This window comes from Pseudophryne corroboree, chromosome 5, assembly GCF_028390025.1.
Source record: "Pseudophryne corroboree isolate aPseCor3 chromosome 5, aPseCor3.hap2, whole genome shotgun sequence".
Lineage (NCBI taxonomy): Eukaryota > Metazoa > Chordata > Amphibia > Anura > Myobatrachidae > Pseudophryne > Pseudophryne corroboree.
Window position 1 is genome coordinate 425,798,330 of NC_086448.1, and position 24,264 is coordinate 425,822,593.

The window sequence follows — 24,264 nt, forward strand, 5'->3', positions numbered from 1 at the left end:
CTTATTCAAGTAGGTGATCGTTTGAAAGCTTTATGCTTTCCCAGCCTAAATTATATGGAAGGTGGAGGGCATTTCTATTAAAGAATGCATACATTCAAAGATTAATTCCACATGCTTTTAATCAGACACATGTTGGTTTATGAGGATGAGATAGACATGTTTCCCTTATTAGTGTGCATGCTTGTGTGAAGAATCAACATGCTGGTTTAACTTCATGAAGCATGATTTTTTTTTTTCACCTTAATAACTACTATATGTTGCTTATATCAGCCTTTTTTTTATTTGAAACTGAAATAAAATTTTCACATGAGGCTAAAACAATGCAAATGGAAAGTACTGTAGGGGACAGTCATAGAGGGAATCATGGGTGCACGGAAGCAACTGGGTGAGTGAGGTCACCTTCCTCACAATAATGAAACTGTTGAAGTGGTACAGTACTCAGCTCTCACCTTTTTATGTTTGTTATATGTTGCTTATGTTACAGAATGTGACTAGAGATTGAACGTGGCACAAAGAAATACAATATAATATAAAATATAATATGAAAACTAAAAGTGGCACAAAGAAATACAGTTGTCACTATGTTGCATAAAATGTTTATTGCACTATTGCCTCAGGTTAGGGCAGTGGTTCCTACACTTTTATGAATCACCCTAGAGAATCAGATTTTTTTTTTTTTTTTTTTACGGCACCCCTAAGCCAAAAGTTTCTTATTGAGAAATTTAGAAAGAAATACAAAATTAAGTAAATTGTGTTTATATGTCATCCTTAGGTTTAGTTATGTGGTCAGGGACAAGATTTGCTTCTGTTTGCCCACATAGTTTATGATTGGCAGCCACCAGCCCTGGTTTTGCCTATTACATTGACCATAAATAATTTGAATTGGCCTTGGACCACTAATCCAAGGCACCCCTGCAAGTGTCCCGAGGCACCCCAGGGTGCCACGGCACACAGTTTGAGAACCACTAGGGGTCAGTGACATATGCTGTTTAAAGTCAAGAATCCAATTGCAGGTCTGAATTACTCTTTAGATTGTGCTTGGGAGATACAGTAGTCCCACCCGTGGCTCTGTAAAAGCCACGGAGGCCCTTCTGCAGTTGCAGCCCTCCTGGGGAGTGGTAATGCTGGATTCAGTGTCTGGGACCCAGAAAGTCTAAATGGGTTACCAGAGTGAGTTCCAAACATGATGCTGCAGGGGGGTGGTCAGCCTTAACACATGAAGCAGTGGCAGGGTTGCCATCATCTGACCCAGGGTTTGCACAGTGGTCACCAGTAAGGTAGCATCTTGTCACCTTATGGGGATAACTGGTAGACTTGGACCGATAGAGAAGTTACAGGTGGTTTGCTGCTAACCTCCGTTTATGGCCAGGGGCTAACAGCTGGGTTTATCCATTACATCCAGCTCAGGTTCTATGTGCAGCTGTAATATTCATCGGCTTGAAGGCAAAAAGTGGTTTAAAGTCAGCTTAGGTGCAGTAATCCAGTGCAGCATTTTTCAAGAACTGAAAAAGGCAGCCATGTCGGCTGAAACGCATTGTAACACTTCAACTAAAACAATACAGTTTGCAAGTAGAATGATTAAAAAAATAACATTGAAAATAAATAATGCCATCACTGCCATAATCACCATTCGTAGTGACAGCAGAGTGCCCAGCATTGGGACTACAACAATTGTGTTACTGATTAGCATGTTTTTCACTAGTTTCTGAACTCTCCCATTTATGAACATAGTCCTCTTTAAGCAAAAAACAAAAAGAGAAACAGGTCCATTAATGTAGTAGTCATCATGGACTTTGGGTTAAACAATTTTATATTATCTCAGTCCAGTTTTTACAATTTTTTTTTAACCAATAATATTGGCGCCGTTAACTAAGAGGAATTTATTAGTTGAGATATCAAACCTTGAAAAAGAAAATGTACTGAAATTCCCCTCAACTAGCAAGACTGGGCCTGATTTAGATGTGGTTGGAGTTGCTGTGGCTGCTGCTTATATGGAAGCAGCAGCGATAACACTAATATGTTAATGCAGCAGGAGGTGTCACTGCTCTGGTTCATGGGTCTGATTCCCACCACAGTTCTATATGAAGCCTGCATGCTCTGCCCATGTTTTAATGAACTTCCTCGAACACTCCCAGTTGTTTAATTGACTCTCTTCAAAAATGTGTCCTAGCCTGTATGTGTGTCCACCTGCGTGGCAGAGATTGATGTGAATAAGTAAATATTCTCTGTATGTGCTTTGTTATATGTAGGCAATATTCTCTGTATGTGCTCTGGTTGGCTGCCCGACACATGGAGACAAGAGCTGGCTGAGCAGCTCTGCCTCCCGGCGCTCTGCTCAGCTGCTAGACACTCTGGAACACAGGGACGTGCTGTGATTGCATGCCCCCATGTGCTGTAATCATGCCCCCTTAAAGCATGCACGAGTCTAAGGAGCATGCGGCCGCTGCTATGCCAGAGCCATTGTACAGCCCCAATCCGTACCTGGTTACAGATGTGTCCACATACCCGTGTCCTCAAATTAAATTAAGCCAAATATCCGCATTTGGAATGCCAAAGACTTTGCTACACATTTTCACATAATATGCATCTTATTCGCATCAATTATGTGACAAAAAAATACAATGCACGGCACCCTGAATACTGGCATTTCATGTAGCTGTAGTGTGCAAATCATTTGCTAATCTGGGAAATAGGTATAAGGCAGATACGAATTACCAATGACACGCATTGTTGTGCTTAATTTGAGACTTTATGCCAATTCTTTTGTGATAAAAATACTAATCCTAAATACTAAGATACTATGCGGGAAATGTAATAGGGTCCAAGTTTGCAGAGGTCCGTGATTTTGGCCGAGATTGTCCGTATTTTTTAAAGCGCCAATCATTTACTGGGCAAAACCAACCCTGACCTGGGGGTCGCCATGGGGGTGGTGTTGGAGTCCTTTTACCTTCTAGTTACGCCTACCAACTCATACCACCAGAACCATCCCTTACATTCTCTACATTTGAGGTCCATGCTATACGCCTCTTCCAACCAGTCAATCTTAGAGTAGCTGTCATTTACCGCCCCCCTGGCATTGCTTCCAAATTCATTGACAACTTTGTTTCCTCACTTCCTCTATTCTGACATTCCCTCCATTATCCTAGGCGATTTCAACATCCCTATCGATATCCCCACACAATCCCCTGCCTCTAAACTCCTTAACCTCACCTCTTCACTTGGTCTCTCCCAGTGGACCTCCTCACCCTCCCATGTGAATGGTAGCTCACTGGATCTGGTCTTGACTCACCGCTGTGATATTTCTGATTTTTCCAACTCCCCATTCCCCCTCTCTGACCACCACCTGCTCTCCTTTAACCTATCTCTCTCTGCTTCCCCATCTCTACCTCCTAAGGCTACCATCACTAAGCGTAACATTGAGGCTATTGATACCACATTCCTTTCCTCCCTGTTTGACTCACTTCTCTCTCCTGTTCTCTCTCTCATACCCTGAACTAGCCACTTCCATATACAATGCATCCCTTACTTCTGCTCTTGACTCTGCTGCTCCACCAACCACTATTCACCCTTGCAAATTAACACATCAACCCTGGCACACCAAATGCACCAGATATCTGCAAAAATACTCACGTACTGCTGAGCGACGCTGTAAGGCAGACTTCCTCCATTTCAAGCTTATGCGCTCATCCTTCAGTGCTGCCCTTTCTCTTGCTAAACAGTTATACTTCAAGACCCTCATTTCCTCCCAGTCTTCCGACCCCCGATGCCTCTTTGCCAGTCTCAACTCACTCCTCTGCCCACCTCGTCTCCCTTCCTCACTCTCTGCTCTTGACTATGCCACTTACTTCACATTCAAAATTAACTCCATACGTCAGGACATCACACCAAACCATCAGCAAACAGCCTCCTCCCATCCCTTACCACCCCTCCCCATCCCTCTCACCTACTCTGACATCTTTCTCCCATCTATCTGGTGAGGAAGTCATGGTGCTTATTCGTTCCTGTCCCCTCACCACCTCCCCACTTGTCTCTATCCCCTCCCGCCTCCTCCACTACCTCTCTCCTTCTGCCTGTTCCCATCTTTCCCACCTTCTCAATCTCTCCCTCTCATCAGGCACTGTCCCCTCTACCTTCAAGCATGCACTCATCTCTCCTATTCTTAAAAAAACGTACTCTTGATCCAAACACACTCTCCAACTACCCATCTCTCTCTTCCCTTTTGCCTCCAAACTCCTTGAGCGTATTGTCTACAACCGCCTTACTTCCTTTCTTTCCTCACTCTCACTGCTTGACCCATTCCAGTCTGACTTCCGTCCTCTCCACTGCACTGAAACTGCCCTTACAAAAGTATGCAATGACCTCCATGCTGCTAAATCTAAGGGACACTACTCTCTACTTATTCTTCTTGATCTCTGCTGCTTTTGACACTGTGGACCACCCTCTCTTACTGCAAATCCTTCACTCCATTGGTCTGTGTGATACTGCCCTCTCTTGGATGTCTTCATACCTCTCTGACCATTCATTCTCTGTCTCCTCTCATGATTCCACCTCCCCCTCACTTTCACTAACTGTAGGTGTACCCCAAGGTTCTGTCCTTGGTGCTCTTCTTTTCTCTCTCTATACATCCTCACTAGGTAAGTTCATTAGTTCTTTTGGTTTCCAATATCATCTCTATGCTGATGACAATCAAATCTATCTTTCCTCTCCAGACCTCTCCCCTGCTCTCCGCACTCGTATCTCCAACTGTCTCTCTGTATCTCTGTTTGGATGTCCAAGCGCTTCCTTAAACTTAACATCTCGAATACCGAGCTGATCATCTTCCCTCCCTCCCGCATAACCTCACCTCCTACAATCTCATTATCTATTGATGGTACTACTATCTCCAATAGCCCCGGGTGCGCTGTCTTGGAGTAATCCTTGACTCCTCCCTCTCCTTCAAACCACAGATTCAGCATCTCTCACAAACCTGTCATTTTAATCTAAAAACTATTTCCAGGATCAGACCCTTTCTGACCCAGGATACTACCAAGACTCTTATCCACTGACTGGTCATCTCCAGACTGGACTACCTTCACTTTCAGAATCCATTTCAAGCTTCTCACACTCACTTACAAAGCCCTCACCCACCCCTCTCCCATCTACATCTCTGACCTTATCTCCCTTTACACTCCCACCCGTCCTCTTCGCTCTGCTAATGCACGCCGACTCTCCTGCCTACTGATTACTTCCTCCCACTCCTACCTCCAAGATTTTTCACGTGCTGCTCCATTTCTCTGGAATTCCTTACCTCTCCCCCTCAGACTCTCCACCTCTCTACAAAACTTCAAACGGGCTCTCAAGACCCACTTCTTCACCAAACCCAACCAAATCTCATCCTAACCCTCTGTTCCACGCTCTCTATGTACCCCATCTGTGTCACCCCTGTCTGTCTACCCCTCCCCTGACACTTATTCCAGTGTCATCTGCTGATGTAGCTATATTTATTTACCCTGTACTTGTCCTATATTGTCGTCAACTGTAAGTTGCTGTTTTCCTGTTTTGATTATTTGTTTATGTACTTTGTAATTGGGCACTGCGGATCCCTGTGGCGCCATATAAATACAGGATGATAATAATAATAATAAATGATTTTGCCTTATAAATGATTATCACTATAAAAATACGGGCAATCTTGGCCAAAATCCTGGACCTCTGCAAACTCGGACTCTGTTACATTTCCCCCCATGAGTGAATATATGTACAGCTACAATGTGACTAAGGCAGAGAAAAGTATGAATTGACTGCTATCGCTACCCATGGTGGAGCATCTAATATGGCCAAGTCTTTTACGCTCCATGGTACAAAAACCCTAGGTGTATCAGGACACCTCTATAGTAAAGTGGTTTATCATAAATTTGCTAAATGGCGGGTGGGAGTGAAATGAGCATCAGCCAGACACTCCTTAAATGAAGATGTTGACTGTACACTTTTAATATATCTGTGCAGAAAGACATATATTTTCTTACAATCAGCATAGATTTATGTTAGCTCTTCACGCACTTGCAGCCATGGAATTAGTCATTTTCTGGAGTTATTTATCTGCAATAAATTTATGGTATTGAGTTGACTTTCTCCCAGAAACACTTTTGCTTTATCTCTTGTTTCTGCTGAATGCAGAGACAAGGACATGATTATATCCCAGCATCTTCCTGTACGTTAGCAGAAACAAAGAATGTTATGTAGTAACTGAAGGAAACTCTGATGAGATCTGTGCATCTTATTAAAAATGTTGTTGTTAGTTACAGTCAGGGGTAGATTGAGCCACTGGGACAGTGTGGTAAGCTCCCACTGGGACAATACCACCACCCCATTTGCCAGGCTGGCTAACTCTGCCTGTTGGCTTGGGCTGTTTAATGCAATACAATGCATAATCGAATTGCTTAATTAATTGTATGCAATTCCTGGCTTAAATTTGAAACCGTAAAATTATCCCGAGTACCTGGCAAAAATGTATTAGTGGCAGATGTTAAATGGTACAGACAGTATTGGTATCAGAGCAGGAGGAAGCAGATATTTAGAATGCAGCACAGTCACAGTTATGTCAGTGTCAGATACTTCTCCTCAGAACTGTGAGTAGGCAGTGTTGGATTGGGGCAAGAAGGGCCCACCAGGGAAATGCAGTGGTAGGGGCCGTTGTTTTGGGGTGTGACCAGCCACCAAAGAGGTTTGTTAGAGAGTGCATAGTCTTGGCCCGTTATTAAATATATTTAGTAAATAGCAGTTTATAGCAGAAATAAGTAACACAAGTCAGTCATTATAAAGTTGATTGAAGTACAGTACATCAATGAGTGAAACCATTTGAGGAGGCTGTAATCTTCACACTAGTACCCCGTAAAAGATATCCATCCTGATCCAGGGTTTCTGAGTGTATGTGTGGGTGTGTGTGTGTGTGTGTGTGGGGGGGGGGGGGGCTGTGAGGGAGTGAAAACTGGACCTCTCTAGGGGCATAGGAATGCAGGTGGAGTAATTACATCTCCCACAATGACTCATAGGGGGTAATTCCGAGTTGATCGCAGCAGGAATTTTGTTAGCAATTGGGCAAAACCATGTGCACTGCAGGGGAGGCAGATATAACATGTGCAGGGAGAGTTAGATTTGGGTGGGTTATTTTGTTTCTGTGCAGGGTAAACACTGGCTGCTTTATTTTTACGATGCAATTTAGATTGCAGATTGAACACACCACACCCAAATTTAACTCTCTCTGCACAGGTTATATCTGCCACACCTGCAGTGCACATGGTTTTGCCCAACTGCTAACAAAATTCCTGCTGCGATCAACTCAGAATTACCCCCATAGTCCACCATGGGGCTCAGCTAGCAGCCCTGCCTGAGGCATATCTAGAGGACATAATTCACTTATGTGTGCACACCTCTACTATTGAACTTGCACATGCATGTTCCATATCTGGCTCTATAGATATAAGGGACCACAAATCCACATTTCTTACAGCTGGATTAATTTTGCAGCCTTCGCGGAGGAGCAATGCATTTTTACATGCCATCAATGGACTTATGTCTAAACAGGCTACAAGACCAGATTTTCACACATGTTTATCTCCTGGCATTCCCGTTTCCACAAAGTGCTTGTCCACATTCGGAATGTTGAAAAGACATTCAAGCACATATAAAGCACATACTGTATCAAGCACCAAGTTGTTGTCAGCCAACAGTTGATATGCTCTGTAACGTTGGATTAGGTCTTAGTATGGTGGTGTTTTCAGAAAAGAACAATGTGATCCTGCATTATTTATGTATTGCATGTTTTTCAAGAATGATCAATGTTTCACTGATCATAATTTTACTGGAATACTCTGTTCTATTTCATTACTTCATTGGCAAGGTACTACATCATGATCAGTTTGTTTTTAGAGCTGTGAAAAACAAGTAATCAAATAATTCTAATGTTTTCTCTGATGACACTCTTGTCGTGTCTGTATATAAAGAACATTTTTAATTGATATAAATCAACTCAACTTTTATAACTGATATTCTTGTCCTTTTAAGGCCCATAGAGAAATAATTTGTTTTCAAGCACTAATAATACCTGTTATTACTTATCCAGTGATTATATTAGCAGTTTTGAAAATTTAAAAAAACCAAACCTGGCTCCATTTTTGTCAAGTATTTTTTTTTTTCTTAATAAAAAGAAATGCTTTACGGTTAGGTAAAAATGCTGCATACTTTTCTAAACAGAGACACTGCAGTGTTGCTTGTGGAGTAGGGAGGTACTGTGTTACATGAAATCATTGTGGTTTTCTTTCTTTTAGTTGCAAAACACAATGCTTTTGTATTTGTTTCTGATCACAGATATAAAAATAAGGAGCTTTCATAATTTCCCGTTATTGTAAAACACAATCAGCATGAAAGGGGTGGTTATACCCCCATTGACACATGTAGCAGTGCTTTGTTAGTGTAACAAACAGCACAGAAGAGTTGCTATACGCACATAGACATGAGATGTATCTGTGCTTTATTAGTGTAACATATTTCATCCTGGAACAGTTTTAGGCCCACAGGAATATAAATATTGCTTCTGTTTCTGTATAACTTCTGTATAACTTTCTGTATAACTCCTGAGAAACATGTCGTGCAATGATACTGCAGTGACCTTGTACAGGAAAATTATCATGACCTTGCTTTTCATTTTATGTTTTTTTTTAACTGAACAGTTTTAGGCTACACAATAATACACAAATGCTGTCATTGTTATCAGCTCTTTTATAGAAACTAGTATATCTTGAAGATTAAAATGTATCTAGCATGTGGTGTCACTCAGGGCTCATTTGTTTTGGGAGGTTAGCATAATTTTAAGGTAAAATACAAGAAGATCTAAACATTTCCTCTGTTATGTGTAATCACGGGTAGCAGTTGATTTACCGACGGACACCATACCGATGGTCATAATCCTGACAGCCGAGTGTCATTGATACAGTCAAAATACTGACACAGTGAAAAAACCTACAGACATTATGCAGACATGTTCAAAATGATGACATACTGTAGTCCGAATACTGACATTTGAATTGCCGACTTCAAAATGCCGATGTGTTTTTAAGGAATTTTTGCCCAAAAACAGACTTTCTCATACTTTACCATTCCAGTGGACCTGGAGGGGGAATATAATAGTGAAACATGATGAGTGCAGTGGTACACTTAGACAACGTCCATGTCGACCTATGTCGACATTGACACAAAAAACAGAAAAACTCATGCCGGTATTTCAAATGTCGGTATTCCGATTATGTCAGCATTTTGAACATGTTGGCATAATGAATGTCGGTATTTTGACCATAGGTCAATGGTTGTCGGGATTATGACCATCGGTTTTGTGTCCGTCGGTAAATCATACTGAACCCATAATCACTGCTAAATTGTATCTGAATTACTATACCTTTCTCCCCTTTCTTCTTCTCTTCCCGTTCCATTGTTCTTTTATAATATACTGTTGTCAACATGTTACTATAGTTTGGTTTATGTTTTTTTTTATTGTTTTCCATATTTTTTTGTTGCCCATTGACTAGTGTATCTTGCATTTGTTGACTATATTTTAAACTGCTAATAAAACTTTACAAGTTAAAAATAAAATCTAAACAACCTTAAACAAAATAAACTGCTAAATAAACTTCTAATTGTCAAGGCATATCATATATATATTATTCCTTTTTACAGGTCACATGAACACTAAAGAAGGGTGTTACAGAGATATGCGAGTTCAGGTCAATACTTCTTTCTGTAATTCTAAAAATCGACCTATCACAGGACCAGTTCCTTGCAACCTGCAAGCGTGTCCTCCAAGGTAGGGATTTACATATAATTGTTAAGTCAACTCTGATTTTATCAAAATTGTGTTGAACAGAAATTGAATTAGAAACTGTGGGGCAGATGTATTAAGCCTGCAGAAGTGATAAAGTAGTGATAAAGAAGTGATAAGTGGAAGGTGATAACGCACCAGCCGATCATTACGGGTTTGAAAAATGACCAGAGATGATTGGCTGGTGTGTTATCACCTTCCACTTATCACTGCTTTATAACTTCTGCAGGCTTAATACATCTGCCCGTACAATTAGTTACGTTGATCTTGTAGAAAAATTATTTTTCTAAGGATGCTCTGGTCAGCTCTGCAGTGGCAACTGGGCCGTTCTATGGACAATTAAGCTCTGTGATTTCCCTGATAACTATTGTTAATAGCCTCCTTTCCTATACCAATGGCAAACATCTAGAAATATGAATTTAAAAAAAATTAGTGAACGGTACTTAAATTAGCTAGTTGATCCAGGCAGCTGTTGGTACAGGGGTCTCTTCAAGTTTGAGCCTACTCTACAAGCAGTTACATAGTGCTGGTAGTTATTTAGGCACCAGGTTCTGCCCAACGTCAGCAGCTTTTTATAAAACAAATTTAGAAATTGGCGAGGGTAGTTGTTGTAGACAGATGAGATTTTTTTTAAATTTAATTGAAGTGATTATGCAGGTAGGAGGTGGCTCGTTTCAGTACAGGGAAAGATTAAAGTGGTGAAGTAGCGTGGTAAGTAGTGCTTACTGTACATGTGGTCAGATGGTGGTCTGGTAATGGAAAAGGAGTTGTGATTGTATGTCCTTGCTCTGCCAGGCAGTCACAGACTTCTTGTACGGATGGTGGTCGTTAGGTCGACAAGCATTAGGTCGACATACATTGGGTCGACCACTGAAGGTCAACATGCATTATGTCGACATGCAAAAAGGTCGAAATGAGTTTTTAAAAAATTTTTACTTTTTTGACCTTTTTCATACTTAACGATCCACGTGGACTACAATTGGGAACAGTAACCTGTGCGGAGCACAGCGATAGCAGAGCGAGACACCTTGCCCGAAGCATGGCGAGCGTAACTGTGCACTAATTGGGGTTCCCCGTCACTTTTTGAAGAAAACAACACTAAAATCACAAAAAAACTCATGTCGACCTTGTGCATGTCGACCTAATGGCCATGTCGACCCAATGTATGTCGACCTAATGAACCACACCCTTCTTGTACATAGAAGAGGTTACTCTTTCTTGAACATCCTGCAAGGGCTAAAGCCTAGTACAGATGGGGAGATTTCCCCAGAGATGTGTGCTGAGCGATGTAGCACAGACCACTTAGCACACATCTCTCCCCCCACTCAGCACAGCGTGATGTGCGCAATCTAGCATGGGTGACAGCGACGCACGGGGCCGCGCATCACTGTCGCCGGCACCCCTGCACACTGAGCGATGTGTTCTTAATTTCTAAGCAATCTAGTCAGATTACTTCTCACTGTTGGTAAGCACCTGTTACTGACTCCTCTCATTACATCAGTAGCTCACTGCCACCACCAGGCTTCTACACAGACACCACTTCTCCTAGGCTCCTACCAAGGGCGGATTGGCCCACCAGGACACCATGACAGATTCCGATGGGCTGGTCCTATATCCCTCTCAGCCAGGCCGAGTCACACTCAGGCTGGGCTGGCTCAAACTGCTTCCAGTACTTGTGGTTCATTGGAATGCAATCCGGAAGTTAGGCTAGAAAGGAATTTCAGGTGCCGCTAGCCGTGAAAAGTGGTGATGCTATTCTACCAATGGGGGACTTTGAGAAAGTTAACCAGCCCAGCAGCATCCTCTCCCTGGCCCCGGGCAAAGGTCTCTTCAACGAGCCCGGGCCAGGAGCAGCAGCAAAGCGATGGTCGGAGCTGGGTTCACTACACCCGCTGCCACCCCAGCTCCCGCACTCTCACTGAAGTGGCCAGAGCGGGGACTGAGCACTGAAGGGGACCCGGCAGAGAGGTTATTTTTAATTACATTATTTGCATTATCATGTTAGTGTAAGGGTTAGGGCGTCCCCGGTCACAGTGTATGGTTTGGGGACTGGACAGGAGCAGGATGTACTTTGTTCTCAGGATGCCAGCTGACCAGGCTGCACTCACAGCCAGCCCTGGGACAATCTCTAATGCAACGTCCTTCAGCCCTATAGCTGCCCAATGTCTGTCCATGATGATGGGCCTATTTATGCGGTGTCTACGTATGTAATACGGTGGCTACATTTGTAATGCAGTGGCTATGTATGTAATATGGTGCTAGTTATATAATGCGGTGCTATACGTGTAGTGCGGTGCTATACCTGTAATGCTGTGCTATTCATGTTATGTGGTGGTATTTGTGTAATGCTGTGCTATTCATGTTATGTGGTGGTATTTGTGTAATGCAGTGCTATACGTGTAGTGCTATACATGTAATGCGGTGCTATACATGTAATGTGGTGCTATACGTGTAATGCAGTGCTATTTGTATAATGTGGTGCTATTCATGTAATAATGTGGTGGCTATGTATGTAATATGGTGGCTATGTATGTAATCAGGGGCGGATTGGCCACTGGGACAGATTCTGCTGCACTGGTCTCCTGTGTCTGTGTTTCACTAGTTGTGTGTGCTCCCTCCCTGTATTGTGCTGTATGTATTGTGTGTTCCTTCCCTGTACTGTGCTGTATGTAGTGTGTGCTCCCTCCCTGTACTGTGCTGTATGTAGTGTGTGCTCCCTCCCTGTACTGTGCTGTATGTAGTGTGTGCTCCCTCCCTGTACTGTGCTGTATGTAGTGTGTGTTCCTTCCCTGTACTGTGCTGTATGTAGTGTGTGTTCCTTCCCTGTACTGTGCTGTATGTAGTGTGTGCTCCCTCCCTGTACTGTGCTGTATGTAGTGTGTGCTCCCTCCCTGTACTGTGCTGTATGTAGTGTGTGCTCCCTCCCTGTACTGTGCTGTATGTAGTGTGTGTTCCTTCCCTGTACTGTGCTGTATGTAGTGTGTGCTCCCTCACTGTACTGTGCTGTATGTAGTGTGTGCTCCTCCTCCCTGTACTGTGCTGTATGATGTGTATGCTCCCTCCCTGTACTGTGCTGTATGTAGTGTGTGTTCCTTCCCTGTACTGTGCTGTATGTAGTGTGTGCTCCCTCCCTGTACTGTGCTGTATGTAGTGTGTGCTCCTCCTCCCTGTACTGTGCTGTATGGTGTGTGTGCTCCCTCCCTGTACTGTGCTGTATGTAGTGTGTGCTCCTCCTCCCTGTACTGTACTGTATGTAGTGTGTGCTCAGAGCCGGCCTTAGGCATAGGCAAACTAGGCAAATGCCTAGGGCATTTGGTATGCTTAGGGGCACCAGCAGCTTCTGCTGATTAAAATGATATGCGGCATGCCTATATTCTGTGTGTGACTGCGGCTGTATCTGCATACGAAATGCTACGTTGCAGTGTATTCCTGGAAATCACTGTAATGTAGCATTTCGTATGCAGATTCAGCCGCAGTCGCACACAGAATATAAGCATGCTGCATATCATTTTAATCAGCAGAAGCTGCTTGTGCATCCTAGCCACATAGTAATGCAAATAAGATGCATTTTCATAAACAAAAGGCGCCCAACGTTAACAGAGCTGCCAGCTGACTCATGCCAGGCATCTCCTGCAGAACTAGCGGCAGTGCTAGGGGGCACCAGCCACAATTTTGCCTAGGGCATCATATTGGTTAGGGCCGGCTCTGTGTGTGCTCCTCCTCCCTGTACTGTGCTGTATGTAGTGTGTGCTCCCTCCCTGTACTGTACTGTATGTAGTGTGTGCTCCCTCCCTGTACTGTGCTGTATGTAGTGTGTGCTCCTCCCTGTACTGTACTGTATGTAGTGTGTGCTCCTCCTCCCTGTACTGTGCTGTATGTAGTGTGTGCTCTCTCCCTGTACTGTGCTGTATGTAGTGTGTGCTCCCTCCCTGTATTGTGCTGTATGTAGTGTGTGCTCCCTCCCTGTACTGTGCTGTATGTAGTGTGTGCTCCTCCCTGTACTGTGCTGTATGTAGTGTGTGCTCCTCCTCCCTGTACTTTGAAACATATAAGGTTAAAAAAAGGGGTTTCTAGAATGAAAAATCAATAAAATCAGAAGTAGATTAAAGGTATGACTGCAGTGTCAGTAGACACTGAAAGTGGGCATATCAGTCATTGTATATTCAGACGTACAGATGTGCATCAGGGAAGGGTATTGTAGCAGCATATGCATAAAGGGAGTAATTCCGAGTTGATCGCTCGCTGCCGATTTTCGCAGCACTGCGATCAGGTAAACAAATGACAAAACTGCGCATGCGCCGCAATACACACGTGTCGTATGGGTACAAAGAGCATCGTTGTTGTGCAATGCTTTAAGCGACGAATCCATTCGCACAGCCGATCGCAAGAAGATTGACAGGAAGAGGGCGTTTGTGGGTGGCAACTGACCGTTTTCTGGGAGTGTTCGGGAAAACGCAGGCGTTTGCAGGGTGGGTATCTGACGTCAATTCCGGCACCTCCGTCGCTAGAATCATTGCACAGGAAAAGTAACTACAGGGCTGGTCTTGCTTTGCACAAAATATGTTCGTGTCGCTCGGCTGCACATGCACACTTGCAAAGCGAAATTACACTCCCCCGTGGGTGGCGACAATGCATTTGCATGGCTGCTAAAAGTAGCTAGCGAGCGATCAACTCGGAATGAGGGCCACTGTCACAGGTAAACATTGGCATAACGTAAAGCAGAGGAGGCCCCAACTGTGTCTATCTCAGAATTAGGACCTCTGAGGAGTGACCCCGCCCTCTTGACAGGCCCCTCCCCCTCAGCAGACACCACCCCCATTAGGGCTGCTTCCATAAATTTCTCGGGCTGGTGTTCAATCCCAATCCACCCCTGGCAGCTACTATGGGGCCCAGAGCTGAGAGAGGCCACCTTCCCTGTCACAGTTACATGTGTTATATATATATATATATATATAGGTGTAGCTACCATAGGTACCGTGACTGCTTATCAGTGCAATGCCTCACCTACTGGTGTGATCTCCACCTCCTGTGACAAGATCCTCCTGCTGTGACTGCCTACCAGTGTCATGCATCAACTACTGGTGTGATCTCCACCTCCTTTGACACAATCCTCCTGCTGTGACTGACTACCAATGTCATGCCTCAACTACTGGTGTGATCTCCATCTCCTTTGACACAATCCTCCTGCTGTGACTGACTACCAATGTCATGCCTCAACTACTGGTATGATCTACACCTCCTGTGACACAATTCTCCTGCTGTGACTGCCTACCAGTGTAATGCCCCACCTACCGGTGTGATCTCCACCTCCTGTGACAAGATCCTCCTGCTGGTGCTGTGACTGCCTACCAGTACAATGCCTCACCTACTGTTGTGATCGCCACCTCCTGTGACACGATCCTCCTGCTGGTGCTGTGACTGCCTACCAGTGCAATGCCTCACCTACTGGTGTGATTTCCACCTCCTGTGACACGATCCTCCTGTTGGTACTGTGACTGTCTACCAGTACAATGCCTCACCTACTGTTGTGATCGCCACCTCCTGTGACACGATCCTCCTGCTGGTGCTGTGACTGCCTACCAGTACAATGCCTCACCTACTGGTGTGATCGCCACCTCCTGTGACACGATCCTCCTGCTGGTGCTGTGACTGCCTACCAGTGTAATGCCTCACCTACTGTTGTGATCGCCACCTCCTGTGACACGGTCCTCCAGTTGGTGCTGTGACTGCCTACCAGTGCAATGCCTCACCTACTGGTGTGATCGCCACCTCCTGTGACACGATCCTCCAGTTGGTGCTGTGACTGCCTACCAGTGCAATGCCCCACCTACTGGTGTGATCTCCACCTCCTTTGACACGATCCTCCTATTGGTGCTGTGACTGCCTTCCAGTACAATGACTTATCTACTGGTGTGATCTCCACCTCCTGTGACATGATCCTCTTGCTGGTGCTGTGACTGCCTACCAGTGCAATGCCTCACCTACTGCTGTGATCTCCACCTCCTTTGACACAATCCTCCTGTTGGTGCTGTGACTACCAGTACAATGACTTATCTACTAGTGTGATCTCCACCTCCTGTGACATGATTCTCCTGAAGGTGATGTGACTGCCTTCCCAGTGCAATGCCTCACCTACTGTTGTGATCTCCACCTCCTTTGACACGATCCTCCAGTTGGTGCTGTGGCTGCCTACCAGTACACTGCCTCAGCTACTGGTGTGATCTCCACCTCCTGTGACACGATCCTACTGCTGGTGCTGTGACTGCCTACCAGTACACTGCCTCACCTACTGGTGTGATCTCCACCTCCTGTGACACGATCCTACTGCTGGTGATGACTGCCTACCATGCTGCATTAGCCTTGCTTACTACCACTGTGGGTAATGCTAACAATTTGCTTAAGCCCAATTTGTGTTGGGCTCCGCTTATAGCTGACTTACTCCAACCTACATGAGGCCACTTTTCATATATTTCCAGGGCCACTTTACGTTCCCAATCCGCCCCTGTCTGGCATGGAAGAAATGTGAATGATAAATCAATGTAAATGTACCAGAAGGTATTGACGAGCCTTTATAACATTATCTTATACTGTGAATTTCTTACCCTGTTTCCAAAACAACTAATTAATTTAACATGTTAATTAAGTGAAAGGAAGACATGATATTTTTCGGGAGATGTATCAAGCCGTGGAGAGAGATAAAGTTGAGTATTTGCCCAAATCAAATGAAGCTTCTAACTACAGGTATCATTTCATGTACTGTGCTAGATAAGTGACAGAAGATGATCGGGTGGTTTGGACATCTGCACTTTATCTCTCTCCAAGGCTTGATACATCTCTCTAAGAGTGCTGTATATAAAATATATGTCTGGTTGCTATACAGCAGGCCAGGAGCACCAGCAGGACAGTAGAGTAACAGTCATATCAGTAATCATTTGCGGACCCTTTGAAATTAGCATTCAGTAAAGACGGGAGACTCAGTCAATGAATACATAAAAAAAAATTTAGTTTATGTTAAAATATAAAAAGTTTATTAAGTGGAATATTTAATAAATTAATATTTGCGAGACCTCTCCAAAAACAGTCGGTTTTGGGGGCTGCCCACAAATATTAACCAGCCCCTGAATGTATGTATTGGGGACTGCAATGGATATCTGAGATATCTATTGCGTTCCTCCTATTTTGAACACAAAAGCAGCCACCAAAATTTTCTACGGCAGATGGTAAACTGTGAAACTCACCAAGCTCCAGAATGCAAAGCATTTCTGAGCGTGGCCCGGCAGCTAATGCCATTTCTAAATGACTTTTGTAACCTGTGGGCTACATTATGCAATAACTCCCAGGAGAAGGATCCTTGGGATCCCTCTGCATTACTGTCTGCTCTCACACACGCAGTCTGACGATTGCACATGTGAACTAGCGCAGCCGGGGTCTAAACCCAGAAGTAAAGTGATCGCATTAGCAATTATTTTACTTCTTATACATTGCAGGGATGGGCATAAGATTGGTACTCATTATGCCATAAAAGTTACACCTCTGGACTCACAGAGAGTCATCCTTCAGCACTCAGGAGAGGAAAACCCCCTTGGGGGGAAACCTCTGGGGAACCATGGCCTCAGGATCGCCCTTCCCTCTGGGCATTAAGAGGTGTACTAATAGGGGTCAGTATGCTATCCCAGTGCATGGGATCCCGGTGGTTGTCATATCGATGCCAGGGTCCCAGTACAGAAAAGACTGACAGGGGTGAGTAAGGGTTGTTCTCCCCACCCCCCTAACCCTGCCTGTCCGCAGTCTAACCTTAACCTCCCTCCTTTGTGCTTAACCCTCCCACGGAGGTGCCTAATCCTAACCTCTGTCCCTGCTGCCTAAACCTAACCACCACCCTCCATCCCTGCTGCCTAAACCTAACCCCTCCTCCCTCGCAGCCTAACCACTTCCAGGGGTGCCTAACCCATACCCACCCTACCCGCACCCTAACGCTAACCTCCCCCCACATACAGCCTAAACCTAACCCCCCACCTGATGCCTAAATCCAACCCTCCCTCTCCCGCAGCCTAACCACCCCCAGGGGTGCCTAACACTAACCCATCCTACCCGCAGCCTAACCCTAACCTCCCCCCACCTATGCCCTAAACTTAACCCCACCGCCTAAACCTAACCCTCCCTCTCCCACAGCCAAACCACCCATGGGGGTGCCTAACCCTAAGCTTCCCCCACCTGCAGCCTAAACTTAACCCCCCTGCCTGACGCCTAAACCTAACCCTCCCGCCTGATTCCTAAACCTAACCCTCCCTCTCACGCAGCCTAACTTTCTCCAAGAGTGCCTAACCCACCCTATCCGCAGCCTAACCCTAACCTCCACCCACCTGCAGCCTAACCCCCCTGCCTGACACCTAAACCTAGCCCTCCCCGCCTGACGCCTAAACATAACCCTCCCTCCCCCGCAGCCTAACCAACCCCCCTGTGCCTGATGCCTAACCTCTCTTGCCCATCCCTAAACCTATAATCGTGGAAATACGGGCATCGGTATCCTTGCCCATTCGGAGTTCCAACGTCGAGATTCTGAAGAGTGTCGGGATCCCAGTGTCGGTATTCTGACTGCTGTAAACCCGACAGCCGGCATCTTTACCGCATCTCCTAATAGGTAATGCATATGTCCCAACATTTGTGCATGTGTCCGCAGCTCTCCTCCCAAGGCATCTATTCGGGGATCACCCACTGCGTGTAGACGAAGAGGAAGAGATGAAAATTCATTGTTAGTGGATGAACAAGCAGAGAGACAAACTGCAAACAGTGGTGTGGTTGTGTAGAGAGCAAAATCTCTCTATGTAAATATGTTACTCTAACTACTGAGGACATGGAAAATACCTAAAATAAGGACAGTTATCCCAAAGGGCCCATTGTTTTTATACAATACACACATTGGGGGGATAAGTTCTCTCTTATAGTAATTAGTGGGTACCTTCAGAAAATAAATTTGACCAGTAAATAATAAAAGCTATAAATTGCTAACATTTAGGGGTCAATCCAATTAGGTACGAGTTACCATTGCTGCGACGTTTCAACAGCATCCAAACTCACACCCTTCGTGGCCAGATTCAGCCTATGGGGCTACCGGAAAGTGCGGCTGTTGTAAGACAAACTCGCACCTAATTAAACTGACCCCTTAGTTGTTAAATGTGATAAAATAGTAAAATATAATGGTGTAATTGTGGCCTGATTCAGCTGTGGTTGTTGAAGCGATCGCTGCTGCAGTCTTGCCGTTCACAATTGCATCGTGAGTCTGAGCAGCCGTAGGCTGAGCAAGTCTGCTAGACACAGGGGGCTCTCCAGCAGCAACACAGGTCGCAATGGGTTATTTATGTACGCACATGGAACGGCATTTGAATGGACCTGACACGCATGTATACAGTTATCCACCCCCGTTACCACCTCAAACGCTGACTTCCTGTCAATCACTTTGCGAGGGGATCCTCTATGTGAGCTTGATTTCATTTCGTGCGCAGTGCAGCTTACACGCATGCACAGTGAAAAAGCATAGAGCCACTTGGTGCAACAGCAGCTCTGCGTCAGCATCTGAATCAGGCCCCCTGAGCGGAAAGGAGAAGGACTCTAGGGAAAGGACTATGTCACCTTTATTATATGTAAGGATAGGGAAACAGTCACTTGTTACAGCTCCAATTCACATAATTTATACCATTCTTTACCATTTCATCATTTGGTTATTCTATAGGGGAGATGTATTAAGCCCTGATAAAGTGGAGAGAGGTAAAGTACCAGCCAATCAGCTCTTAACTGCCATGTTACAGGCTGTGTTTGAAAAATGACAATTAGGAGCTGATTGGTTGTTAGTTTATCTCTCTCCACTTTATCACTCTCCCAGGCTTTGTACAGCTGCCCCCAGTTCATTGATATACTGTAAATGTCAGCCATTTCACTATCTCCCCTGATCTGTATTGTTCTTCCCCCGATCTGTATGGGATCCGGTCTCTAGGTCGACAGTAACTAGGTCGACCACTATTGGTCGACAGTAACTAGGTCGACATGTTCTAGGTCAAAAGGTCGACATGAGTTTTTCACTGTTTTTTTTTTCTTTTTTTGAACCTTTTCATACTTAACGATCCACGTGGACTATGATTTGAATGGTTATCGAGCGAAGCATGGCAACCGAAGCGAGCCATGCAACGGTGCACTAATTGGGGTTCTCGGTCGCACTACGAAGAAAACGACACCAAAAAAACATAAAAACACATGTCGACCTAGACCCTGTCGACCAAGTTACTGTCAACCAATAGTGGTCGACCTAGTTACTATCTACCTTCCATACCACACCCGTTCTGTATCATGCTCCCCCCCCACCCTTCCTGTTTTTCTGTATTACAGTATGTACTACATCTCGCAACCCCCAAAAGTGTATGTCCTTCATCTATACTGTATGTCCTATAGAGTACGCCACAATTTCTATGTTTTTGTATTGTGCCCCCACACCATCTGTATGTGCTATACCAAGTTGCCTCCTTCTGCATGTTTTGTGTTGTCCACTCTCCCCCACCATAGACCCTATGTTTTGTACTGTGCTCTCAATACCCCCCACCACACACACAATTACACAAGTATGGTAACTTACCTCCTGCATGCTATTCTCCAGTCACTAATTCCTCTGCGATCCCTACCGTCATCTTCAACTGACACTTTGCAGATCTCTTTGCCGGTCACCCGACACTCTGCAAATCTCTTTGCCAGAACTTTGCCAAATGATGATCTAAATAACCAAAAATTACCTGGTCAGACATACTACAGTATGTGTATAATTATACTACTACATTTTGTTACGTACTTTCATTTTTATTCATTTGCAATTTATCTATATTATTGACTTTTTATCCAAAACCCAATATCCTTTCTCATAGAGACCCAAGTTATCTGCTCCAGGTTTTATCTTCCCTAGTGCTAGGACCATGTTAGTATCATACACTGGGCCTAATTCAGACCTGATCGCAGCAGCAAATTTGTTCTCTAATGGACAAAACCATGTGCACTGCAGGTGGGGCAGATGTAACATGTGCAGAGAGAGTATGGTAACTTACCTCCTGCATGTTATACTCCAGTCGTTGCTACCTTTGTGACCCCTCCCATCGTCTTCAACTGACACTTTGCAGATCTCTTTGCCGGTCACCCGACACTCTGCAAATCTCTTTGCCAGATGATCTAAACAACACAATAGACTATCATTAAGCATTGTACTAGTTTAAGTACAATAAAATGTGCATGAGTCAACCAGTTTCCCAATTTTCCTTAAACCAAACAAGATACTTTCAAAGTTATCAATATCCCATTTATCTATTTGATTAACTTTTTCATCCCAAAGCCACGATCCTGCCTCATAGAGACCCAGGTTATCTGCATCCCCTGTATGTGTGCTTATCCTCCATACTGCCCTCTTTATTCCTGTAACGCTACATTTTTATTCCTAAATATGTTGTTCCTTCCTGTGCTTCTCCTATTTATGTGTCCTTGTACCTGTATTCCCTGTTCTATCTATCTTGTCTTGAATTTCAGCTGACTATACTGCACTCTGTCTTCCTTACCCCCTCCATCATACCCTGCTATGTAGGACTCACCTCCTTCTACCTGTCTTCCTGCATGGAAACTGGAAACGTCAGCAGCTGTAGATAGAATGTTACAGGAAGAACCATTGTGATGTCATGGGGTAGTGATGTCACAGGCTAGGTGTGATGTCACAGTAACCAGCAGCAAAGCTACAAAGTTACAGCTATCTTACATATACATTTTCTACATCAATTACAACTGGATATACATGAGTTTCTAGTTTAAAAAAAATGAGACTAGTGTAGAAAATTAAGTATAAGGCAATGTTGTACAGAGTGCCTCAATATATAGGTAAAGGGAAAACATTGTTACAGGAATTTCTAGACTAGATCACCGCTCATATTTTATAAGAAAATAAAGCTCGCTAGCGTTTTCTCATACGTCCTAGAGGATGCTGGGGACGCTTCAAGAACCATGGGGTATAGACGGAATCCGCAGGAGACATGGGCACTTTAAGACTTTTAAGGGGTGTAAACTGGCTCCTCCCTCTATGCCTCTCCTCCAGACTCCAGTTTAGAATCTGTGCCCAGTGAGACTGGATGCACACTGAGGAGCTCTCCTGAGTTTCTCTGACAAAAGACTTTGTTAGGTTTATTATTTTCAGTGAGACCTGCTGGCAACAGGTTCCCTGCAGCGTGGGACTGAGGTGAGAGAAGCAGACCTACTTCTGTGAGTTTCAAGGCCCTGCTTCTTAGGCTACAGGACACCATTAGCTCCTGTGGGTCTGAACGCTAGGTACGCCTAGATGCTCGTTCCCGGAGCCCGCCGTCACCCCCATTACAGAGCCAGAAGTCAGAAGAAGGGTGAGTAGAAGAAGATCAGAAGACTTCAGTGACGGCTTTGAGGTAACGCACAGCGGGCGCGCTGCGCGCCATGCTCCCACACACACAGCGGCAGGTATTTATGTGCCTAGGCACTAAATCTGGACCCCCGCCAGTATAAATAATTTAAAAAAATAGCGGGGCTGAAGCGTGCCATTAAGGGGGCATGGCTTAGCCCTCACAGCTCTCATCAGCGCCATTTTCTCTTCACAGAGCTGCAGAGACGCTAGTCCTTCCTCAACCCTACTGTATCAAGTAACAGGGTGCGAAACAAGGGGGGGCACAGTCAATTTGGTGCTGGATTGATGATATAAAAGCGCTAACAGGTCTGAGGCAATATATAAAAAGTTTCAGAACCGGGATAGGCGCTGGGTTGTGAGCTGGCACACTCCCTCTGTGTTTCTCTGACAGGCTTTACTGTGGGTCTTTCCCCTATATGCCCAGTGTGTTTGTGGTGTCGGTACACGTGTGTCGGCATGTCTGAGGCTGAGTGCTCTTCCCAGGAGGAGACTGGATTAGGGAAAGAAACGACTGTGGGAGTGACCCTGTCGGCACCGCCGACGCCTGATTGGGTAAATGTTTTGAGTGCTTTGAATGCGAATGTGGCTCTATTAAATAAGAGAATGCATAAGTCTGAGTCTCAGACCCAGGCATGGAAGAAATCCGTGGAGGATGTGTAGTCACAAGTTCAGACCCCCTCGGGGTCACAAAAGCGTTATTTTATCCAGATAGCAGATACAGATACCGACACGGACTCGGACTCCAGTGTCGACTATAGTGATGTCAGATTAAATCCAAAACTGGCTAAAAGCATTCAGTACATGATTGTGGCGATAAAAGACGTGTTACATATCACGGAGGACCCTGCTGTTCCTGATACACGGGTCTGTATGTTTAAAAGAAAGAAACCTGAGGTAACGTTCCCTCCCTCTCATGAACTGAACGCTCTTTTTGAAAAGGTTTGGGAATATCCTGACAAGAAGTTTCAGATTCCCAAGAGAATTCCGGTGGCATATACGTTCCCCTCTGGGGATGGGGAAAAGTGGGAGTCAACCCCCACTGTGGACAAAGCTCTATCACGACTGTCCAAAAAGGTGGCGCTTCCGTCTCCTGACACGGCAGCCCTAAAGTAGCCTGCGGATTGTAAGCAGGAAAATACATTGAAATCCATTTATGTCACTACGGGTACGCTACTCAGACCTGCAGTTGCTTCGGCGTGAGTGAGTAGCGCTATTGAAAAGTTTAGACACCCTGGATAGGGATAGCATTCTTTTGACACTGGGTCATATCAGGGATGCTGCAGCCTACCTTAAGGAAGCTGCGAGGGACATTGGCCTTTTGGGTTCAAGGGCCAATGCTATGGCAGTCTCAGCTAGGAGAGCATTGTGGATTCATCAATGAAATGCTGATGCTGACTCTAAGAAGGCTATGGAGTCTCTGCCGTATAAAGGTGGTGTCTTGTTTGGTGACGGCCTCGCTGACCTGGTATCTACGGCTACCGTGGGTAAGTCATCCTTTTTTTCCTTATGTTCCTGCACAACAAAAGAAAACACACCACTATCAGATGCAGTCCTTTCGGCCCAATAAATACAAAAGAGGACGAGGGTCTTCCTTCCTTGCTTCTAGAGGAAGAGGAAAGGGAAGAAGGTCACCGGCTGTGGCAGGTTCCCAAGAGCAGAAGTCCTCTCCGGCTTCTACCAAATCCACCGCATGACGCTGGGACTCCTCTGCGAGAGTCTGCACCAGTGGGGCCACGTCTCCAACTCTTCAGTCATTTCTGGGTTCGTTCGGCCCTAGACCCATGGGTGTTAGAAATAGTGTCCCAAGGGTACAAGCTGGAATTTCAAGACGTGCCCCCTCGACAATTTTTCAAATCGGCCTTACCAGTTTCTCTTCAGGACAGGGAGGTGGTATGCGGTGCTATACAAAAGCTATGTCAAAATCAAGTCATTGTCACAGTACCCCCGTCACAACAGGGAGAAGGCT

At 44.9% G+C, this 24,264-nt stretch overlaps 1 protein-coding gene and 1 long non-coding RNA gene across 3 annotated transcripts in view; one reads left to right on the plus strand and one right to left on the minus strand.

Moving 5' to 3' along the window:
- Positions 1-24,264, plus strand: part of ADAMTS16 (ADAM metallopeptidase with thrombospondin type 1 motif 16) — a 922,431-nt gene that overhangs the window by 642,874 nt on the left and 255,293 nt on the right. For both annotated transcript variants that reach the window (XM_063922811.1, XM_063922812.1), the window contains one exon: positions 9,709-9,835. In XM_063922811.1, coding sequence (XP_063778881.1) covers positions 9,709-9,835 — 127 coding nt within the window. The remainder of the gene's footprint in view (positions 1-9,708; positions 9,836-24,264) is intronic.
- LOC134927828 (uncharacterized) lies at positions 18,310-21,051 on the minus strand. The gene is made up of 3 exons (XR_010177743.1): positions 20,935-21,051; positions 20,475-20,609; positions 18,310-18,565 (listed from the first exon to the last, which is right to left on the minus strand). It is a non-coding gene; the product is annotated as an uncharacterized LOC134927828 (long non-coding RNA).